Here is a 25385-nt window from a genome sequence, read left to right as displayed (position 1 = left end):
CTCACCCAGTTACAAGACACCGTAGCATCAAAATGATTTTGATGCTGATATTTTAAGGTTACACAATGTTGCTTTTAAAAAGAATAAATATGTCTAAAAATGTCTAAAGACTGAATTTTAAGTAGAAAAACCCTAAGCCCCAACAAATGAGTGTATTAGGACTTTGTTTTTCCCTTTCCCTCTGACTGTTGATCGTGTCGCAACCCACGTGGTTTATCTTGTGACCTTTGAGAGGCCTGACACACTTAACTCAACCTCACAGTATAGACAGTTAAAGCTAAAAACACACTGACAAGCCACAACAGTTAGGCAATAGTATCAACATCCCAATTATGCCATGTCCTGGAAACCCTTCTACTTTAGCTAGTGTAAGAATTTGAAGTGCAAGATTGTTTTCATTTTGATTATAACCACTGAATGCAGCATAAAAAGTACTGTCACACCAATCAGAGCATGTGGAAATCCATTTTTCACAGCTGGAGTCTCTGAACCCCCAAACAGAACCGATGTGTGATTTTTTTACAGAAACCGCGGAAACGTGCTCTTAATGATTTCTGCTTTTTAAAATAGCACCTGTTTGTTGGCAAACTGGGACAATGCAAACCGTATTGTATATAACCAGAGCTGCTCGTTCTAGCAGCTATTGTACTCCAACAGCTCAGGGTACGATACGCTTTTTGCATGTGTGGTCTCAGCAGTGAACAAGCACTTAACTGTGGCAATATGAGTGAAATGTTCCACCTATTAAACCAGCAGGGCCACAGCTTTGATAGTGGAATAATTGTGTAATTCAGTAATCACCTCACTCTGTCGCTGTGCAGACACTGAGCAGCAAGCAAACACTGGAAATAGATTTGGTGTCAGAGCTCCCACTGTTGAACGGTAGTGATGGACTGCCATTGTGGACTGAGACAACATGCATTATCAACCCGCGAGAATAATGTTTCAGCACCACAGTCATTCACTGCCAGATGCTACTGCCACACAGAGAGCGGAGACTTGGCACAGAGGGAACTCTTCACTGGAGTGTCATTTACCCTCATGTGGAATCTCATGTTTTTGACGGTGTCACCACATGACACTCGATCAAATTTTAACCGGCCTGTACTCATTACATGTGCATTTTTAGTATGCAGCACACTGCGGGAGATATGCCCCTCATTCTGAACACTGGATATGCACTGAAATATTGATAGCTAAATCCCCCTATGGCATTCACAACTATGTAAACTCACAATAATGTAGTTGTAAGCAGATTTGAGTGTTTTACAGAGAGCTCCTCCTGTGGACACCCACACAGAGGCTGATCGTTGAAAACAAAGTAAAAGTTGAGATAATAAAATATGTCTTCATGTGAGGAGTTTGACAAATCGCCATTACTCATTACTAATACATTATAAAACACGTATTGATTAGTTGAAGTTGAAAGCTCTGGAATAAACTATTAAATCTGATTTAAAAATCTTTTATCAAACTGGAGCAGTTTATCCAAATATTCAGTCAATTATTAACAGCTCTGACCTTCTGTCGAGCCTGTAGTGTTTTCACTTTGTGAGTTGGAATTTTGTGTGTGTGCAAAGTGTGTAGAGATGCCCTTCAACCATTTTTAATATTTTGCCAGGTTGACCAAGCAGGGGTGCCTTGCACACACTGGACCTGCATCAATATTTAAACCTAAGGACCTGTTTCAAGGGTACACAATGTATTATACTAAAAACATTTGTTTGTGTGGGAGTGTGGGTCCCTCATCTGGCCCTGGATTCAAATTAGAATTGAATTTGAATGAAATGCAGTTTCACTTAGACTATAGATAGACACAGGGTGAATATTCTGTTCATTCAATTGTTATATATGTGATAAAAATGTGTGTTCATGCTGTGATCATTCTGTCACTGGCTGAAGGTAAAAACAAATAAAGCAATTCATTATCTTATGTTGTAGCATGAACTTGTTGCCTTGGTCAGCAAATCAAAGACAGAAGCAGAAAAAGAAGCCATAATGATTAATAACGAACTCATAGCAAACATTCAGGACCAATATGACAGCAGCACCTGCTTCACAGACGTGTGCCTGAACGATCTGTAGACTATGAAACGCACATGTGTTTGTATGGCACTCAGACTATTATCATGTTGTTCTGTTTTTCCACTTCCTTCTTTTTTTTCTTTCCTTTTTTTAACCTCAGTGCAGTCATATTTTTCGAGGTCACAGTGCTACTGTAACAGAATCCTCAGCCTTAATCAACCCGGGCTTCGTTCCCGTCCTGAGGTTTTTTCTGGGGTGATAGAAAATGAACAATGTGAAAGCTGTCATAAAACATACAGCCAGAAATAAGGCATGTGACCGATAAGTCTGCTCATCCTCCATGCAGATGATTTGCCCCCCACTGCGTCTCCATGGGAAACTCAAAAATACTGTAAGCTGTGGAAGATTAGCAGAGGAGACCGTGTTCATGACATATTCATAATTTCCACTTCAATACCAATCCGTCAAGGTCGCTCTTTGTCTATCTGTACTCTCTATAAAAAAGCAGGACATGCTCCTGTTTAGAAACGATCTTTCTGAAAGGTTAAGTGTGCCTTTAAGCCAGGTACTGTATCTCCATGTCACTTTGCATGCTTATGGTACTCATCCCTCGCTATGGAAATCTTTTGATCCTTGACATCCATCTGGAATGATTAATATCCACCTCCTTTGCTCTGCAAATGTCATCTATTGCAGGCAACAAAACAAATGATGGCTCACTACGCATAAGACAAATATTAAGCATCTCTGCGGTTGCGAGAGGTGTGATTTTACTGAGCCATTTGCAGTAGCTAAGTATATAAAATGATGTTGTCATTTTCCTAGAGAGAGCTTGGCAGGCCGCCCTCCTGGCTGCAGGGTCACACGTGAGACCATTTTTAGGTGCCCAGCCACTTTTCGTGCATGTATATCAGTTGAATGATTGGAGTCCAATGTCAGTGTCTGTAAAACTGCTCTAAGGGGAAAGTGAGAAAACTGTAGTGATCCAGAAAGTTGGACACATGTTCACGCCGGAAATTAAGAGACTGATGAAATGGCTTTTAATTTCCATCAAATGGGCTTTCTCTATTAATTTCCCTTATTAACTCATTTTAAGGTTAGTGACATATTCAATGAAGAGAGGGAAGCAATATACATTAATGCACACAAATTATCTACGTGAATGGGGACAATGAAACCCTATATCTCTGAGACGCATTTCTCAAAATTCCAGTAAAAAAAACACAAAAAAAAACATCATATAAATTCAAAGCATATGTATGCTGAGGAGACATGATGGCTTTCATATGTGCACAGGTTTTTGCATTATCCTTATGGTTTCATGTGGCAAGTACGACTTCCAATGTGAGATTTCTATTCATACTTTCAGCTTGATCTCTTCCACATGTATGTTGTTACAATGTTATAATGTTTTCACCCATTCTTTCACCTGTTCACACGATGCTGAAAAACTGCATTTGCGTATTTCATCTGCATGTGAAGACATTACAAGCAGAAAAATACAGCTGATGGCTGAAGATTTTATCATGTTGATGGAACTGAAAAATTTCACATAAGCCTGCTGCATCCCCCCGAAAAAGCGCTTGGGATTGGAACTGGAATGACTTCTTCTTTGTTGCTTCATTTTTTATCATTTCCATGTTCCTCAGTCGCGGTTTGAAGACAATAAATGTCATATACAATACATCCAATACTGTTCCTTTGCCTCAAAACAATTGGTGATATCTCGGACAAGAATCTATTTCCAGTTGGATCAGGGTCAGCTCATCCTCTCTGAAGCGACTCTTGTTGTGTTGACAGCTCACCCACTCAGGTCCCCCTAAGGTATACCCCAGAAATAGATTAAAGGAACAAAGCTGGTCAAAGAAACTTTGTCACTGACATCTTGATCACAAGCACACACTGCAGAGGGGAGGGTGTTTCATTTTCATTCACATTGAGGCCGTTTTGTTCAAATGTATGGCTCCCGAACATTAGGCAGTGTGAGTGATGACATTCCCTGACCTCCGTTCTATATTATCAACAGGTCCTTGACACATTGGGTTGACCTGGAATTGACAAAAATACCTGTAGGTTTTTTTCTCCCCCACTTGGAGTTTGGATGCCAGAATTGAAAGCCACCCTTTGTAGTTAAATGTCACATTTTGTCATCCTTAGCCTTAGAAAAAGCCAAACAAGGCTCCATGCAAAGGATGCTCAGTAAAAATAAGACTCACTACAGACGGTGAACAAGGGCCCATTCCCAGCACACACCTTGGACCTACCATCGGTTTAGTGTGGCTACGTCAAGGGGTCGGGCATCTTGTTTCTTGTTAGGACAGAGGTGTTGGGTAAAGTATTGGGGCTATATGGTCCATTTCAGAGGCATGATTCAAACTGAGAGTTATGAGAACTATCTATTGTTTCAATGTATTTGGGTCTTTTACTTATATCAAGCATGAAACAATTTCTAGTACTACTAGTTTGCAAATCGGTGCCTAACTAGCAAGCTAATGACGGTTAGGTACCGGTCTTTTAATATCAACCTATCATCACTGGTTAATGACCAGGACAGTCGTTCATCAAAATGACATACCAATATCATTGTTACCAAAACAACATAGCCACATGGCCGTTGCCGCGTAACAGCAAAACACACTCTGCTCGTGTGCTCAAAATTTGGTTATGCCAAGAAAACCTTTTTGGGTGATGTTTTGGCATGAAAACGAGTTGGTGATGGGGCTGAGAAGTGTGGAGCGCAGCTTTGGGGACTCTTGGTTGGGGTTAGGGGTTAGAAACGTCAGGGTCCCACAGCAAGAGGGTTAGAGACCTTTCTGTGCAGTGTTGCACCTGTTCTCCGCAGAACAGACCCAGCTTCCTCCCCGCAGAAAGGGTTAGGGTTAAAAATGTCCCTTTATGTCAGTCCAGTGATGAACTGGTAACTTATCCAGGGTACTTATCCTGCCGCTCGCCCAATGTCAGCTGGGATTAGCTCGAGCCCCCCGTGACAGGTGATTAGCTGTGACATCCAGCTACAGCCTGGTGAAACAAGTACATTTGTGATGATACTTCACTGATACTTCGTGATTCATAAAAAATGATAGCTTTCACCTCTTGTTTTTTAGCTACTTGTACATGTAGTGTTTTTGCTCATTTCCTCCACCTAGCGGCCAGGTAATGAAACAATGTTCTTTTTTATCTGATGACCTGATTGATAGCAAATTTGCATGTGTCCATGCCTTTCTATCTCCATCTCTCTATAAAAGCAAGGAATCTCTGTCTGTCTGTCTGTCTGTCTGTCTGTCTGTGTTTGCCTCAAATATCTCTGCAGATCAGCATCAGGCTGACCTGAGAGTTTCAACATGGCTGCTGCGTGGTTCAAGGGTGTGCAACGTTGCATTTGTTTGGACTGCAATGATACCGTTAATAATTTATTTTGGAAATGCTTTACGAATTTCGCTAGCATTGCTAACCGTAGCCACCACAGTCACGTGCACACTAGAGCCAATCACTGCAGAGCCCACCGCCACCCCCCACCTTAAGAAACAAGCGGATTTATACCTGCAGCGGCACGAGCTGAACCGGGATTTTGCCGGCGGTTCGGTCCCGTTCTGTTCTGTGCATCTAAACTGACTGTTGTGGATTAATGAGACTAAAAGAGTCCGGACCGAGTCTGTTCGGGTCTGAGGAGATCCGGAGACGCGCGGACAACAAAGTGGAATCGGAATCTGTGGATGTTCGTGTGTAGCTAGCCCACACGGCCCACCTCCTGAGGCGACGGACCGGACGCACCGGCACGTCCCAAACTGGACTTAGGGTAAATAATGTCCGCCACGCTTTTGCGCGAACATTGCCGTCACGTTTGCTTTGTGTCTGGTGCAGGAAGAAACGGTAAAAACGGGCTTTTATCACGAAAGTGTCCAAGCAGCAAGTTTGGTTGTTGAGGAACAGGAAGTTGTGTGAGGGACGCCGGCGGTGATACAGACAGCGACAGAGATGGCGAGTTTTGAGAGTTGAGAGATTTGTGACATATAGCGTGTTTGAAGTGTATAGTTAGTGTGTTATATAGTGTTTAGTGTAGTGTGTTTAGTGTGTAGTGTAGTCGTTTTTTTGTGTTGTGAGTCAAAACAAGGAGGAGACTGCTGAATGTGGAGCAGGCAGAAATGAGCTGAGGAACCTGAGGCATTGCCTGCATTTAAATGTAAATAGTTACATATAACTTTGTAAATTTCAAAAACTTATGCACAAATTTAGCAAACAACTATTTATATTTGCGTCACAGTAAAAAATCTAACTTTTTCCTACTCTGATTTTATATTATTTTGTGATTTTAGGTCCATAGTGTTAATATGATATGTCAAAAAGTCACACGTGAGGTTGTGCTGAAAATAATGACACTAAACAAGGCAAGGTAAATAGTGAAGGTGAAATATAATGGTATTATCAAAAGTCGTCAAAACAGCCAATTATATCCCTGATGTCCCACCTTCAAACACAACCTCATTTGGCCATCCATGAAAAAGCCACTTAACCTCCCACTTTTCTATAGGAATACATGCTTCCTACGGGCAATGCACTAGTCAGATAAATGAGGCATTGTGTTCATACCAGGATTGCCACAGTTATGCAAGACAACTCGCCACAGATGTCTGGTCAAGTTTGTTTACACAGACACCATTGATGACTACTGATGGTGTATGAGGCTTTGGAATGGTTTCATAGGAGATTTCACCCTTCAACTCTACTCTGTTCTGAGGGGCAAGGGGGCACTCGAAGGCGAAGGGTAGATGTAAAAACTGGAAATGGATTGGGCCCAATTGTTCTGAAATGTACAATTACATTAAAACTCAAATACAAAAAGCAGCGAAAACAGCAGCAGCACACAGACACAAAATGTACAAAATGTGTTGTAATGTTTGACAGTCAACAATATCCAACAGTGTCCAACAAATTCCTAAGTAACCACAATGTTTTGCAATACGACAGTGTTGGTAGAGCAAAAATGCAGATACACAAACAAAGCTTGGGGAGAGTGTAACTCATGTTAAAGTCCAGCAAGTGGGAAAACAGAGTATAGCTGACAAGCAGTCTCACCTCATGGTCAATTTAGCAGCTGTTCTTGAGCTCTCAGTCATGTCACACTGTCTTCATCAATTTGAGAATGTTTATCAAATAATTTTTTGTCTATTTTGGCTTAAAATTTCGGGTTTGAAGTTCACAGCAGTTGGTAAAAAGATGTCACAAGGTAATTTAGTGGCTAGTCTGAAACTTTGGAGGCCCAACTAGGAAAATCAGTCAGCTACAGTTTCCATGGTCAAGAATGAGCTTTCATGGCCTTTTATTTATTCTATTTTTTCACCCATTGTATGTATTGTACTGCTGAGCAAAGTTACTTAAAAAAAAACATGAAAAGAATATTTCAGCTAGGTGTACTGACACTTTCTGGACAATAAATCAGTAGTGCAATTCACTGAAAACAAAAGTTGTTGCTTTGATAGACGCAAGTGAAGAATTAAATTAGAACTTTTTTTGGAGTGAGTCCAGTTGATCTCAGATCTCCAGGTATTCATTAATCAATCAAAGGTCCTGAGGCAACATGAATTATGTTGTTCCAGGAGCAACAACAGCACAGCTGGTCCTGCACATCCTGCAGGTGTTAGGGCCCAATTTTTATTTTAGGACCCAAATGCTGACACACACACAGACACACACACACACACACACACCCACACACACACACACACACACACACACACACACACACACACACAGAGGCAGTGTGGAGGCGAGAGGGCTACTTGTGATGCTGTTCCTGGAATGTGGCGCTCACCACCGAGTGCATTTTCAGAAAAAAACAAGCACTTATCAATAGTGACTTGGTGGTTAATACTGTTGCCTTGAAGCAAGGGCGTTCTGGTCACTGGTTGCTGTAGAGAGACTGCCTGCCCACTGCTCTGCTGAATGGCCCCATGAGGATCAATTCAACATGCATGTCTTGTGTCTGTTCCAATAGATGTTGCCATCACTTGAACGTGATGTGTCATCTATCAAATGTGATGATACTTTAATCAAGGTTATATTAGAGGTGTGAGAATGATCAATTGATGTTGCATCCAAATGTCCAAATGACCTCAATGATATTTGAAGGGAAAAGATCAAGGAAAGAAAATGTGGATAAGGTAAGATAAGTAGAGAATCAAGTATGAATTAAAAAGAAGATTTACTTTTGAGTTTTCAGTCCGAGGTAGTTACCCTGTGACCAAAGGAGGGTGCTGTGGCTCAGCTGCTGGCTCAATAGTTGGTGTGATAACACAGATGCAGACAGCTTGCAATTTTGGCTCGTAGACTGTCAACCTCCACCTGAATAAGTATTGCTCTGGCCCATTCATGGCTTGAGCTACCACTGAGGCATTCGAGAACATGCTTCCAGTATTTTTTGTCTCTGTTTGAGTTTTATAAAACAGGGATTTCTGCTTTTAATTCAATTAAAACCTTACAGATGATGGGTATTTCATAAGATGATTTTTAGAGTCATCATGTCCAAATGTGAAAACTTCTTGGCGACTGTGGACACTTACATCTTCAGTATTTTTCTGTGATTTCGATTGGTTTTGGCAACCTGCACAGAGGTTGCCTTATACAGTTAAAATTTACACATGGCTGGTATTTTGATGGCAACATTAGTGGACCTAATATATTTAAAATGACAAATTTTAGGCCGATAAATAAAGATACACCACAGTTTATTCTGAGCAATGCGCTCAAGGGTTGCAATTAATCAGTTGACTATCTTATAACTTTATGGAAAATAAAAAATATGAAAATGACAAACTAGTTAAAATTGCACGAGCCACTTTTTTAAAACTTCAGCATTTCTAATATTCTGTTACAGCCCAGTCTCTAGTTCAGAGTGTAATCTTTGATGTATGGACTTGATATATATTGGCTTTTGAGGTGTTTAAGTGATTGTGAAAAAATGTAAAAAAAACAAACAAATTAATTAAAGGAGACATATAATGCTAATTTCCAGGTTCCTAATTGTGTTTTGGGTTATTACTAGAGTAGATTTAGATATATAAGTGCTAAAAGTGTTTTCTCAGTTTTCTCATACTCTACCCCTGGTGTCTGAAACATTCAAACCTCTGTTTTAGCTCCTGTCTCTTTAAGGCCACCCTCTCAAACACCCAGTCTGCTCTGATTGGTCAGCTCACACACACCTGAGCCAGCACTACTAACAACAACATAGCAGCTTTACTAAATAATTTCTCGCATGTCAAACTTGCCACTTGGCAGAAATTATGCAAATCTGTGACATGGTGTTGTCACAATGTCACAGAATTAAAGGCGGGGCTGCTGACGATGTGTTTCAGGCGCAGCATTTTCTGTGGGAGAGGGGAGCTTATGTTGGTGCGGATGTTGGCCTTTTTAACTTTCAAGATCTTTTACATGCACAAGAGAACAGAAAAGGGAAGGAAAAAGCTGAAAAAGCACAAGAAGTCTCTTGTAAAGTTCAGGTTAAAACGGCAGTCAATTTTATGTTGTCCTTTTGCAACTCTCACACACAAACAGGAAGAGCATAAAGTTGTTTATCAAGGCCAAAATGTTTGATAGAAAAACGTTTTTAATGGCGATCCTGCTGTGTGTCCCTAAAATAACAGCATTTATATGGTCTTTACTAAATACAAATTTCTGCCAAACAACATGGCAGCAGTCTATGTTGGAGTGAGGCCTGTATAGACTGGCACTCTCACTGCTTCTACACACTAAACTGGATACCACATAAGGTCCCAGTCGGACAGGGGACAGATTAATTACATGCTTGCTCACTTCACTGACCGCCTTGATAATGAACACGTCACATCGAGCAGGAATCCAGCTGGTGTATTAACCACCTTATTTGTGTTAGCATTGGCTTGGACACACTTTATCCTCAGGGCTGGTAAATGATCACTGTGTCCCTGCAGCTCTGGAGCCATAGGGGAGTTTCAGGCTGTTGATGCAGTAATAGAGCACAGCATGCACTTACATACTGCAATTTAAATCAATCGTAATATAAATAAAAGGGTTGCTGCAAGATAGGTAATTGCTACCATTTTCAAATTGATTGATGAAGATTGATTAAGATATTAGCCTTTTCTGATGTTTAAGATTGTTGGTTTGAGTCAGAGTTGGAGGTAAATAGAGCGAAACAAAGCCCATTTTTTATGAAATACACAAAATGGCAATTTGCTAACGCACATTTTTAAATGATGTATCTTAATTCATATAAGTTGTACGTGTTTTTTTATGAGCAACTGGATATTTTTTTTGCGTATTTTTTGCGTATTGCACTCACATAGTGTGATGGCTGATCAATTCTAATGAACCAAAACGAAAGCTAGGAGTGTTTCTGTATTTGAATAAATTGTTGAAAAAGGCAGTCTTATAATCTACGTCATCCCATGTAAATGGAACTTGTATTACATAATCTAAAATATCTCCACTTACAGAATTTTGACCTTTAAATTATACAAACATGCTTTTATGTCAAATGAAAAAAAAACTCTGTTACCCAAAATGAAAGTCCACATGCTCAAAAAGATTTAGCAGTGAACACTTAACACAATTTTCACATGAATAATTCATTAAAGCATTGGAGTTGAATCAGAGTTCATATTCAACATTAAAGGAGCAGCGTGTAGGATTCAGTGGCATCTAGAAGTGAGGATGCAGATTGTTGTCAACTTAACAAAACTCTACTGAACTCAATCGGCAGAATTAATGCTGGCTCTTGTCACAACACTCCGCTCATGGTCTGCTTTGCTTTAGACACAAAGAACAGTTGGTTAGGGCGAGGAAAGGAGTTTTGGCTTAAAACAGTGGTGCATTCAGAATGTTTGAGAGGCAAGGGGGAAAAAAGAGGTACAACATATGTGGTGGGGCGCCAGCATGCGAATAGGGCACTGTTGAGGGCCCTTTATCATGTTTTATCTATATATGAGTATCTAAAAGTGCACTTTCACAGCATTTTTCATACATGGGGGTACTTTCGTCAGATCTCATTTAAAAACACCCAGAAACTTTAAAACCCAAACTTTAGTTAGAAATTAGTCGGAACTCTCTTTTAAAACATCTGGTGGTCAGCGCCGTGGTCCCTTGTCAAATATATCCAATGGTTTCAAACGTACAAATATTAAAATGCAGACTGTCGCCGCTGGCATGGCAGCCTTGTCGCCTGAAACTCCATGACCCCCCGAAATTGACTATCAAGTTATAAATATGTAATGTGAGGGCGAATTACACGTTTTGTGGAAATGTCAACACGGTACATAGCCTATGACATTGCTCATGACATGCACAAATCTGCAAATATTTCATCCTAGCAACTGGGCAGCTCTTCTAACCCTCCATTAAGGTTGCATATAGATTAGAAATAAATGAAAGGCCCTCTCTAGAGCCGATGTTTGATTTGTCTGTTGTGGGCTACAGCAGAAACCTGGTGGGGCAACATGGCGGACACCGTGGAAGAGGACCGCCGTTCCCTCTTTAGATATGAAGGGCTGATTCTAAGATAACAACACAACAGTTTTAGTGTCAGGGGACACCGATGAAAACATCATTATGACTATTATTATTTCTTCCATACCTCTTCTTTCTGAAAATAGGGTTTTCTGTAACATCTATAACTGGATTTCACACGTGGCCACCATTACAGCACAGCAGGGGGACATATATCACCACACAGTAGGATAGTGACACATCATTACTGATTTGAACTCTTTGGTTTTTCATCTTTCAGCTGCAGACCCATCTTGATGAGCAAAAGTAATATTGTTTCAGCTGCAAATCTAAATTGCATTGCCACTTTGATTATTCAACACTCCTTTCGTTCAGGTTGTTAAAGCGGCGTACAGCAGGGGCTACAGCTGCACTGAAGGTCGTCTGATGGGTCCAAGTAACAAGTGGCATTGTAGTCAAATTGGAGGCTTTCCAGGGTACATACCAGTGGGACAACGGACTAACTCCAAAATAGCTAACTTCACAGGTCTTGGATGTTTTAAGAGCTCCAGTCTATGCGGTTGGTCATGTTGTGAATTGTTGCCGCAGCGTGTCAATGGCAATCACCTGGCGGGATGTGGAAGGGGGCTGGCGCTGGCGCTGGCCGCTATGCAGGGCTGAATCCATTTATACTCAGACTGACACACACAGTTTCCGTCTGTGTCTCTATGTAGGTTAGCTCCAGCCAAACACTGACAACTCTGGTCATGTGCTGTTTGAAAATAATGAGGAACAAACTGCAGCCGTGACTTATTATTTCTCCAGCACGCACTAATCTGGTGATTATTTTATGCTCTGCTGTCCCATCTCTTCCAGGCCACAGTGAGCCTGGGCAAGAGGAGCAGAGCGAGCCCAATTATTTCTTTCTTTCTTTCTGTGTGCGTTTCTCTTAATTATAATTAATGCATGAGATTCTCTTGATTCCTGGACATGGTTTGAGTGTCCTCTCCTGCAGCAATGATCAAATCTGCAGTGATAAATCAAAAAGTCTGCTAAAGTCATGAACAGGCCATGCTTTTTATTTATTTATTTATTTATTTATTTATTTTACAAATTATTACTGACAGGTCATAATGATCATCTTGGTTCAAAGTTCATATTTTCCCCATGAATGATGTTTGAAGTTTATAACGATGTGTGTTTGACTTGGTGTTAGTCATGCGTGACAATCGCGTTATCAACTCTGAGTAAATCATCCTGTGCAGGCTCAAGTTATTGGTTTTCCCAATTGCCAGAGCCATTCACTGATTTAAAACAGTTAAATCTCAAAACTCCTTTATAATTATCTGGGTTTTTAAAGGCAAACGGATGACACAAGAGGGAGGTATGTGGCACAACGGATTTGTCTAAACTGGGCTTTTGCCATGACCGACTTGATTGGTCACTTTTGTCACATGAGATGGATGGGAGGCCAAACTTTAAATACAAGCTCAGAGCAGCTGTCAAGTAACATCTGTCAGTGGGAAGGCAAAGGGATGTAGTGAAGTCTGTGCGATTACAGATGATCTGTAAAGAGGAAGAAATAGTTTATTCAATCAAAATTAATGGTAATATATACAAGAAGGACCTTGTATTATGATTAGCGTTTGATCAACGTCAGACGCTCAAGTTTGTCTCGGTGAACTCTCTCTCTCTCTTTGGCTTTCACTTGGATGAGCTGTATTATATTGTTTATATGCCAAGAGATGCAATTTCAAAATAGATGGCAGCTCCCAGGGCCCACAAATCAAAATGTCCTTTTCGATCCATGCTGGATTGTACCTCACACTCCAGCCCCCACACTGTCAGCCTTCAACTACAGTATCTGTCAAACAAACCTTTTTAGTCTTGCAGGACGGCTGTCGACCAACTGACTCAGGCCTTGGTAACACTAAGAGACTCCCACGTGGAGACTCGGGTTGGTTGGCAACAGGGGTTGGTAGGCTCAAGGCTCTTCTCCGGTAGTTTGAATGTCACAGACACAAAGATGTGACATGTGGATGTTGGCTTTTTTTTGACATGCACTTATCAGCCATGTGAAAAATATCTGAAAGTCACCCGCTGTCATTGGTGAAGGTAACATTACAGAATGAATTGCAATAACGTTTCAGTGCAAATACATTCATCGGGTTATCTCATCAGGTGTTTTTTGCCTTGGTATTCTCGTATGCACCTGCTGGTCCACAGGTGTGCAAAAGTTGAACTCAGTTATGTAGTGCTATATACCATAGGTAACTGGACCTTTTTCAGTTTCTTGAAGACGTTTCACTTCCAAATCTGAGAGGCTTCTTCAGTTCTAAGTAACTGAAGGGCAGTTGAAGACTTTTTGTTAAGGACACATGTGAATTCTTACTTTCAGCCATTGACCCGACCGGCCTACATGAGGGTTGCTAAGGCTAGGTGAGCGCAGGTGTGAATGGTTGTTAAGCTGTCTGGGAAGGAAACTCGGTACTGCATTGTAGGTGGGTGATAAGTGATGTCACAGGCCACCTCCTCTGTTCAAAGGTGGTCGTTCTAGTTTGCTGTAGACAGATTATTTGATTCTTTTGATTCTTTCAAACCGTCCGTCTTATTCTGGCCAAGATGTTTACATTGCTGTCCTCAGAGTACACTTACATCTGAAGGAGAAAAATAATTTCTTCGATGTCGTGCAGGATGATGGGTGCTGTCATCATCGCCAAAGACAATCTGCCTGAAGTGACTCAGACAGAAATAAAGTTTACAGATATATGGAAATGGAAATTGTTACTGTTATGTCAGTTCCGTCCCGTCAGTTGACTTCCTTGATCGATCGAATGTCTGGTTGTTGTTTTTTTTTTATTGTTTTTATTTGAATGCATATTTCTGATTTAACATGACACAACTTATGCACAAATCAGCTCATTTTAAATATAGATATTTCTAGCTGAGACCTAACCTTTCATCGCTGCTGGTTAGAACGTTCTGACATACGGTATGCCACGAGTGAAAGTGTGCCCAATAATCCCAGTCACCTCTACATATCATGTTTCATTGTTACACCCCCTCGAAGCACTTGGGATGCTTAGTCTAGACATAGACATTCTTTGATCAATTGCAAGGATATTTAGTTCAAGATAAAGTTTATCTGTGACACAGTTATGAATCACAACACACAAATAAAAACACAACAACAGCGAAGATAAAAAGCTATAAGTGAAAGTGAAAGTAATTTGCTTCTATCATCTTGTGCCCAAAGAAGTCTTTTTCGGTTTGTAGATGGCAGCATGTCAGATGCAGTGTGAGCTTTTTATAGCTTTTATAGGGACAGGATACAGTGTGGATGCAGTGTAACACATGTGATTGTAATGTTATTGTAAAGGGCATTTAGAAGGCCTTTGAAATGATCTTTGTCACTTAACTATGACTTGTTATTAGTGTCAAACATGACCTTTGGACACTTCTTAATTGTTCTGCAAAGTAACTGAATGTACGCATGTGATGTGTATTTTTCAAACAATGCAATCACCAGAAACATCACCCCGGCTGCCAATCTATCCACAAACTCTGTCTCCATCCGAATGCGAATGCCAGCTTCATAAAGTGGCACTTAGTGTCATATCGGATTACTTTTCTCGACTTCTGTGTTCCCTGGCGCTCTCAGAGAGGCTTGTTCACACGCAACTGCCCCAGACGGACACAACAAACTGTGAATCCTTTTTTGAGGTGGATTTGACTTTAATTCCCCGCAAATCCGTCTGATTGGACCAAATAAATCACAAAGGCTTGTCCCTACACGTCGTGTACTCTACACTGTGAATTATGTTGTCTCACTGGTTGCAATTTGAATACTAATCAAGGGGTAATTGCTGGGTATTCATCACAGCTTTGTGCCATTGTAATTCAAACAATTTTACCCTCCTCTTGTCCTGCAATCATCATTTTCTTCCTCCCCTCCTCTCTAATAACCACGGCACTTCACTGAACAAGGTCAACAGTGCAAGATAAAGAAGATTATACAAGGTCACGTTTGTGTTGGTGGAAATAGCCTGGTTAGCAGAAGGTTCCAGGCCTGGGATCTCATCCAATATAGTTTTGCATCATTGATGTCCTGATGATGTACACACACACACACACACACACACACACACACACACACACACACACACACACACACACACACCCTTTGTCTTAAATAGAAGCACAAAGGCATATCCTTTTATAGTCTTCCCCCTATTGTTGGCAGTGTGGTTGAGAATGGAAAGGGGGGCGGAGATGGCACCTGTGGACAGTGGATAAAGGGACCCAGCCTCTAATGGGACCCCTCCACCCGCAGCGTGCTGTGTCAATCCTCCCCATTGTTTCCTGAGAGCTTTTAGCGATGGCCCCAAAGAAGAAGGAAGAGCCCAAACCTGCAGCAGCACCGGCCCCCAAACCCCCGGAGCCCGAGCGCCCCAAGACACCGGAGTTTGACCCCACATCAGTGACGGTAAAACGCAACAAAAACGACAATGACAATGAGAAATGTACACTCTGAAAATGATTTGGCTGAAAACAGAGACTGTTTTTTTTTTCCAAATTATATTTAAATTCAATGTAAAGGGCCACATTTAATGCAATGTCTTTCTAACATATTGAGTTAATGTGTCTATATCAATAAACTATACTGTAAAATCTGACAAAGTGATCTCACTTAAAAAAAAAAATGGTGGAAACCGATTACCTCAAAATCAAAGTAAAGTAGACTTATTAACTTTTTGTCTCATTCACCTTAAATTTTAAAGTCTAATTGCTTGTTTTAAGGTAATCGGTTTCCTGACTTTTTTTTTAATAAAGTAAAATCAACTTTTAGAATGTACATTGTAGATGTGTGATTTATTAAAGGAGACAGGTAAAACAATATGAGGTCATTACTGTTATGTGGAAGTTTCTTATTGCTTTATATGTAATAACTGAATATACACACACACTGTGAATTCTCAAATGATGATCTTACTCAAGGAATTCAGCCAAACAGATTATTTCAGTATGTAGACTTATAATTCTTAAATCATTCAAGCTTTTTCAGTTTGTACAACTTAATTTGAATAGTTGACTTGGTAATCAGTTTCCTGACTTTTTTTAGTAATGTTAACTTTAATGATTTACATTTAATGGTTTCAGTAAAAGTTGACACTAATGACAATCAAAAAGTTTTTAAAAAGTTATTTAAATTGTTCATATTGACTCAACATGATAGAAGAACCTTGCATGAAATGTGACAATAAACACTTTTAGGCAATTAGATTTTTTTGAGTGCAGAGAAACTGTAAATTGGCTGATGAACACAGATTCAAGTGTTTTAAGCTTTGAAAAAAAAAAGATTCGCTGTAACTTAAAGTACAGATAGCTTTGCATTGAAATTGTTAGCTTACTGGCATTTGTAATTATTATTACTACTAGGCTCAATGTTTAGAAGCCAAGCTTGTGTTCAAAGAGTATCAGAGACCCCATGTGACCTAAACCTGGCAGTGCAAGCTAAACAGGACTGTACAGCCAGTTGAATGGGTTATGGATATACTGTCATTTTGTATAAAGCTTATACTGATTTTGGCTTTTTATTAAACTTGCAAACACGTATTACAAAATGTGTCCTACAGTCAGGGGGAGGCACCAAACTAGCTGATACCAGACCTCATGGAAAGCTCTTCTGCTGACTTGGCCCCTTCTCAATGGATAAATGTTTTCCTGGTTGAGTGAGCCGCCGCCATGCTACAATGGAGCGTGGTTAAAGCCACAAAATATGATTTTCATTATGTCTGCAAATAGCAGACCACCCGCGCCATTCCTCCGAGGCTAAAGGGGTGGAAAAACCGGGAGGAAGAAAAATATAGATAATTATATCCATCGCCATTCGTCTTTAAACATGCTTAGATAAGTGTTTGGATAATATTTTTACGAAGCTTCTTGGAGGGGCCGGGGTTTGCAGATATCCAGACATCAGACAGAAACTGGGGCCACTGTCTGACAGCAGTCCAAAATATACATGTAGTATAAATAGGCAACATTTGTGGATGGATGGATAATCTAACGATGATTTAAATGTAGACCTAGAATAACACATTAAACTGGTGTGCAGTTTGTACGGCACGGATTGTAAAACTGAGTTGTCAGTCAGATTCAGTAGTTGCTTTAACATTTATCTCCTTGTCTGGTGAATAATACTGTGCTATATAGTTTATATATGAAGGGCCTTAGCCTCTATGTAGTTTATGAAACATGCCGTCAAAAAGATATGATGTGTTGACCTTTCATAAAGCAAGGTATTCATAAAAAGTGAGAAAAGAAAATCATTCATCTGTCTCTCAACACATGGTGAATTGGCAGCATTTATTCCACATCAGTGCATCTCACTGAATTCAAATACAGAGCTTCATTTAACCTTCTCTTAACCTGCAATTTGTGCATTTTTTTTTTTTTTTAAATAATCAAATGATCGCTAGGTTGTTTCCTGAATTCCTGACTCTGTTGAAATTGAATGTGAAAACCTGGTGGTGTTTATAGTTCCTCAAGATTGTTTGCCACGTATTGTGTCCAAAAATAACCTCAGATGAAGCTGACAGTAGCAGACAATAGGCATACTGTAAAACGAGGGTGTTAGACCCAAGGTCACTGGTAAACAATGCACTGTGGTCGCAGCAGATGCAGGCCGAAACTTGACCCGTAGGAATGGCATGATAACGATGGCGGCAAAGTCAGGGGTCATATCTAACAGGTCATTCTCTATTTTTTTTTAATCAGCTGCCTTGTGAAATGTACAATGAATGATCAGCAGCATCTCACCGCCTTGTTTGTGTCTCTGCAGCTGGAATTCACCCCAGAGCAACTTGAGGGTAAGGTTGTCACCACAGTTGTCCTTTGTGTTGCATGGACTGTCAGCTATTTATAGAGGGAATAAATGGTTTGTGTGATCGAGCTCTCCATTCATGTGCGAGCGATGGTCTGCAACAGCTGATGATTCCACAGCTCAGGGATATTGAGGTAAACAAATCCGTCTAGGTCCATCCCTTTGAAAAGAGACAAAGGCACATGTCACTCAAGAGACGGGCCACAGCTCCTTAAGGGAGCCCTTTTATCCAAGAGATGCCATTATACGTTACTAATTTGCAGCATCTGCAGGACGGTTTCTCAAAGACTGCATGCCCCCCTGGATCACAATGATCTGAACAGCAATCAAAAAAGAATAACCCCTTTGTTCACAGACTTCAAAGACGCTTTCCAGCTGTTTGATAGGACACCAGCCAACGAGATGAAAATCACTTACGCCCAATGTGGGGATCTGATCAGGGCTTTGGGCCAGAATCCTACCCAGGCAGAGATCATGCATGTCCTTGGAAAGCCTAAAGCTGAAGGTGATCAATTTACACAAACAATTTGCTGAATGATTGCACAGTCAGAGTGCAATGAAAACCATTAATACTGTTATCATTTTCCACAGAAATGCAGACCAAGATGCTTGACTTTGACCAGTTTCTGCCAATACACCAGCACATTTGCAAGGCCAAAGACCGTGGAACATTTGAGGACTTTGTGGAGGGTCTGAGGGTTTTCGACAAGGAGGGAAACGGCACAGTCATGGGAGCTGAGCTCAGGCACGTTCTGGCAACACTGGGTAAGTGGAGCAGCCCTGCTGAAAACTGATCTTATAAAGCTGTCACCAAGCATTCTGAGTTGACGGCGCTTCTGGTGTCTTTCACAGGTGAAAAGCTGAGGGAGGACGAGGTGGAGCAGCTAATGCAGAACCAGGAGGATGCCAACGGATGCATAAATTATGAAGCTTTTGTAAAGTACATCATGGCATCCTAAATGGATAACTCCTTGTCATTCTGGTGCTACATCACTCTGCATCATGAAATCAGTATGAGTCAGTAACAAGGTAGTTTCTCACCTTTCTCGAAAACCAAGACCCTGAATCGTTGACTGCAGAAGATCTTCATGTTTCTGTGAATCCCATCTTGTATATTTCTCATTTCCATGCGTCTCAGATGGATCTACAACTCATTACCATTTCACCTTGTTTTTCTACGACTGCATGTGTTGATGCTGTGGACACGTTACACACTACCGCTGTTCATATTGCAGATCATGGTGAATAAACAAGTCTAATTTGATGGTGTCGCATTTTTAAATATTGATGCTCCGAAACTATATTTGGTTTGTCATCTTTAATGTAAGATTACTTTTGTGCTCCACAACTTATTCTTACTGTTAGAAAACAACTTTTTCTTAATGGACTTTTTCATCAGACATTGGTGCTACGAAACCCAGTGGCGGAGATTAAAACATTTTAATTTTTGCATGATTCCACTTTTTTGTCGGCCAGTTTTTACATTGTTTTTACATCACTATAGAGAAAAAAGAAATTTGCGCAAGAAAATGGTTAGCAGAGGATAAATTAAGGGTCACATGAAAGGAGGAAACAAGAAGAGAAAGCAGCAGAAATAACTAGATTATTTTAGAAACTTTCAACATATATGTAATATACATGTTTGTAGAATAATTGTACATAACTTCAGATATATATCTCTCTATAAAAGCAAGGAATCTCTGTCTGTCTGTCTGTCTGTGTGTGTGTGTGTGTATGTGTCCCTCAAATATCTCTGCGGATCAGGATCAGACTGACCTGAGACTTACAACATGGCTGCTGCATGTTTCAAGGGTGTGCGACTTCGCATTTGTTTGGACTGCAATGATACCGTTAATAAATTATTTCATATTGCTTTACAAATTCGCGAGCATTGTTCACCGGAGCCACCACAGTCACGTGCGCACCAGAGCCAATCACTGCAGAGCCCACTGCCACCCCCCACCTTAAGAAACAAGCAGATTTATACCTGCAGCGGCGCAAGCTGGACCGGGATTTTGCTGGCGGTTCGGTCCCGTTCTGTTCTGTGCATCTAAACTGACTGTTGTGGATAAATAAGACTAAAAGAGTCCGGACCGAGTCTGTTCGGGTCTGAGGAGATCCGGAGACGCGCGGACAACAAAGTGGAATCGGAATCTGTGGATGTTCGTGTGTAGCTAGCTGCTAGCCGCTAGCCCACACACGCACTGGCACGTCCAAAACCGGACTTAGGGTAAATAATGTCCGCCACGCTTTTTTGTGAACATTGCCGTCACGTTTGCTTTGTGTCTGGTGCAGGAAGAAACGGTAAAAACGGGCTTTTGTCACGAAAGTGTCCAAGCAGCAAGTTTGGTTGTTGAGGAACAGGAAGTTGTGGGAGGGACGTAGGCAGATGAATGACAGGCAACGACGGTTGGTGTATAGACAGCGATATTGAGAGTTGAGAGATTTGTGACATTTAGCGTGTTTGGAGTGTATAGTTAGTGTGTTATGTAGTGTTTAGTGTAGTGTGTTTAGTGTGTAGTGGAGTCGGTTTTTTGTTTAATGAGTCAAAGCAATGAGGAGACGGCTGAATGAGCATTGCCTGCATTTAAATGTAAATAGTTACATATAATTTTGTAAATTTTTAAAATGTATGCACATATTTAGCAAACAACAATTTATATTTGCATTATAAGTAATAAAAAATGGTTTGTTAAACATATTTGTGGTTTAAAGTAAAAACAATCTACCTTTTTCTACTCGGATTTTATGTTTTTTTTGTGTGATTTTAGGTCCATTGTGTTAATACAGTATGTCAAAATAAAAAAATAACTGTACAGTCACACATGTGAGGTTGTGCTGAAAATAATGACACCAAGTAAATCATTTTTAAGGTGAAATATAATGGCAAAATCAAAAATAGTCAAAAACGGCCAATTATACCTGGAATATTGGATTTAACAACAAACCTAAATATCCCTGACGTCCCAACTTCAAACACAGCCTCATTTGGCCATCCATGAAAAAGCTACTTAACCTCCCACTTTTTTATAGGAATACATTTTTCTTGAGGGCACTGCACTAGTTGTCTAAATATAAGACTGTAGTTCTTCACATGTTCACAGAATAAACAATAGATCATTCTAAAAGTCTGTAGATCTGAAAAAAACACTAGTATTTAATCAGCTTCTCAATTTTCTGTAGGCTGTGTATACATTTAAACTACAAATCTCATCCACAGTTGAACATCATATCTTTTTTGTAAAAACAGACAGATCAAGATTCAAGTCCGAGGACCAGAATTGAAAAATAAATGTAAAGCATAAAATATTGGTTCATCAAAAACGATAAATGAGTAAAATGATAAATAAGTTGATAGATCCATCATCTGAAGGACATGTGTTGTAGTGATAGTACTCATTTGCCAGCAGGGGGAGCTGTTGCTTAAGTAATAATTCATCATTGTGGGGATAAAAAAAAAAATAATCAACATGACACGTCTTTGCTGAATGACTGAAAACATCTCAAAGGCTTTATTCATCTTATTATCAACTCCTTCAACGCACCGGTCCTGTTTCCAACATACATATGAAGGCAACATAAATCCATAAGACTCACCTGTCACAACCCATCCATCCTGCTTTAAAGGACATTACAATTTCTATTTAATCAAACCAGCGGCACAGTTACAATCACATCTCTGATGAGTCTACATCTTTCAGCACTTTCAGACAAAGACTCATTATCAGCCTGATTAACATAATTGCTTGAAGATTTTCTCTAAGAAATGCAAAACACACTTTCTTCTAGCTGTTTAATTACCCCTCATTCTGTCTCTCTCTCTTCCAAACCCGTGCTTTCAGTTAAAGTGATATTAAACACTTTCATTCATTCATTCATTCATTTTTCTGTTGCACTGATGCTGGAAGTTTTTGGTGTTCTTAGTAGTTTAGTGTTTTTAGCTAAGGCACTACCAGGCTTGGGGAGTAATGGGATAAATGTAATGGGATGACATAAATAGACAACCAAAAAATTAGAACCATATGTCGTTTATCCATCCATCCATCCATTTTCGTCCGCTTATCCGGGGCCGGGTCGCGGGGGCAGCTGCCTGAGCAGGGACACCCAGACTTCCCTCTCCCCGGACACTTCCTCCAACTCTTCCGGGAGGATCCCAAGGCGTTCCCAGGCCAGCTGGGTGACATAGTCACACCAGCGTGTCCTGGGTCTTCCTCGGGGTCTCCTCCCGGCGGGACATGCCAGGAACACCTCCCGAGGGAGGCGTACCGGGGGAATCCGAAACAGATGCCCGAGCCACCTTAGCTGGCTCCTCTCGATGTGGAGGAGCAGCGGCTCTACTCCGAGCTCCTCCCGGGTGACAGAGCTTCTCACCCTATCTCTAAGGGAGCGCCCTGCCACCCTGCGGAGGAAACTCATTTCAGCCGCCTGTATCTGGGATCTTATTCTTTCGGTCATGACCCAAAGTTCATGGCCATAGGTGAGGGTAGGAACGTAGATTGACCGGTAAATCGAGAGCTTCGACTTTCGACTCAGCTCTCTCTTCACCACGACAGACCGATACAACGACCGCATTACTGCGGCCGCTGCACCGATCCGCCTGTAAATCTCCCGTTCCATCCTTTTCCTCACTCATGAACAAGACCCCAAGATACTTAAACTCCTCCACTTGAGGCAGGAACTCTCCCCCAACCCGGAGGGAGCAAGCCACCTTTTTCCGGTCGAGAACCATGGCCTTGGATTTGGAGGTGCTGATTCTCATCCCAGCCGCTTCACACTCGGCTGCAAACCGCCCCAGGACATGCTGGAGGTCCTGGCTCGAAGGAGCCAACAAGACCACATCATCCGCGAAAAGCAGAGATGAAATCAAGTGGCTCCCGAACCAGACCCCCTCCGGCCCATGGCTGCGCCTAGAAATTCTGTCCATAAAAATAATGAACAGAACCGGTGACAAAGGGCAGCCGTGCCGGAGTCCAACATGCACCAGGAACAGGTCTGACTTACTGCTGGCAATGCGAACCAAGCTCCTGCTCCGGTCGTACAAGGACCGTACAGCCCTTAACAGAGGGCCTCCGACCCCGTACTCCCGGAGCACCTCCCACAGAATGCCACAAAACACATGTGGACTGGTTGGGCAAACTCCCACGAACCCTCGAGCACACCATATGTCATTTAAGTTGCAGAAAAAAGATGCGACTAGATAACAGACACATTTAATAAAAAATGGGATTACAAACAGAATTACAGTTGAAAACGAGGATGTGTTATTTGGTAAAACAGAGTTCGGTTTTCAAGCCTGGAAGTCTATCACGTATATGGAATTCTCAGTTTTGAGCCAAAAAAGCCCAGAATATGAGCTGTTAAATAAAAACACACACGCAACAAAACTTCTCGTGTCTCACAAACACTCACTGTGGACCTGAGTGTAACCCAATACACGGTTATTCACATTTAATGACAGTAATCTGATTGACTCTTCTCATCTCTTGTTTTTATTTGTAAATGTTTCATATTGAGGTCATCCAAAAGTAAGAGTAATCAAGTTATATTACTTTAATATTGGAATACTTGGATGAAGTTACTGACTACACTTTTTAACAGGTAGTTAGTAACTGCATCAGAACACACTTTTAAACCCAACCCTGCTTACCACTCAGCTCACTGTGGTTTCCTAAATGATACTGCATGTCGTTCAAAAGGCTGATGAGCATGAAACATCTGTTCCTTTGCTGTAGCTTCTTAAAACACAGAAAAGAATCATGTGTTCAGACAGTGTATCGCACTACAGGGCATGGTTTAGATGTTTCCCTGCTCCGGCACACATTATTCAAATGAAATAGCTCGTAATCAAGCTATGCCAAAGCCTGATATCGAACTATTCATGTGAGGCAGGTGTGTTGGGGCAGGGAAACGTCTATTATATGCAGGGCATGATATCTCGAGGACCTGCAATAACAGTATTATATGGGCTTGTTGCAGTTCTTCATTATAGCCACAGTATAATTCATTTTGTGTTTGTTTCGTTTGTTCTTTGCATCATTTTATGCACATATCCCCCATATTTGGTAGGGGTCAGGCTGCACAATATAATTAAAACTAAGTTCTGTTTCTTTGAACAATGTGTAGCTTGTTATTACTAGTCTAGCAGCATGCTAAGAGATGAACTAAATTGGAAACCCATTAACTCATACGATTTTATTTTAAACTTGACCTTGATGTTCACCTCAAAATGCTTTCAAGCGCCTTTCCTTCTACTGGTCTGCTGACCTTCATCACACCGCATAATCTTTGTCAGTCAGCTCCTCTTCCAGCCAGAGTTTCAGGCACTATATATTTAGCCTTTATTTGCGCACAGCCAATTTTCCACTGGACCACCAGGATGCGCCCAGTTTATGGCTGCCGGGGTATTTTGACTCTGAGCGAATCAGTGAACTGGCAGTATCATAATGGAATCGTTGCCTTAATGGAATTCCAGGTAAATACTGATGCTGTTCTTGTTAAAGTGCACTTTAATCGCACTCAACCCCAGCTCCCAAAAGCTCAGCCTGAAGGGGGAAATATAATGCGGAAATTAGGTGTTCTCATTCTGTGGTTAAACTTGATTCATTTGATTAATTCGACAGATATTTTCAGTGTTCAATGTGCACTTTCATTACAGCCAATGAAAGGGTACTCAAGCCTTTTCGTATTGCATTTCAGTGCTGGATCCTACATTTCCATTAATGCAACCAATAATATTTGTAATAGCGTATTCGCTCTGGGAATTTTGGGGGTTTCAGCAAGTAAGCAAAGTAGGCAAATCAATAAACGATTGACTGTTTAACCACCCATATGAGTTCCTGTTTCAGTGTGTAATAGGCTTTAAAAAGTAATTTAGAGCCTGATGTTGGATAAACAGAAAACATATGGAGTCTGGTCACATTTTTCTGGGGATATATAATAACATATTTACAACTGCTGCTGCTCGAATCATCTGGCCCCTCAAGTGGTCGTCAGTTTGTGCACTAGCTACTGTTGCCAATGT

At 40.9% G+C, this 25385-nt stretch overlaps 1 protein-coding gene across 1 annotated transcript; it reads left to right on the top strand.

Moving 5' to 3' along the window:
- Window positions 1-15750: 15750 nt before the first annotated feature.
- myl13 (myosin, light chain 13) lies at window positions 15751-19628 on the top strand. The gene is made up of 5 exons (XM_030401908.1): window positions 15751-15967; window positions 18323-18350; window positions 18720-18869; window positions 18956-19129; window positions 19217-19628. Exons 1-5 carry the CDS (start codon window positions 15860-15862, stop codon window positions 19321-19323), a joined length of 567 nt encoding a protein of 188 aa, XP_030257768.1. The 5' UTR covers window positions 15751-15859; the 3' UTR covers window positions 19324-19628.
- Window positions 19629-25385: the final 5757 nt, after the last annotated feature.

Source organism: Sparus aurata, chromosome 21 (assembly GCF_900880675.1).
Source record: "Sparus aurata chromosome 21, fSpaAur1.1, whole genome shotgun sequence".
NCBI classification, from domain to species: Eukaryota; Metazoa; Chordata; class Actinopteri; order Spariformes; family Sparidae; genus Sparus; species Sparus aurata.
Note: the sequence above shows the minus strand (reverse complement) of the source record. Positions and strands in the feature narration are given on the sequence as shown.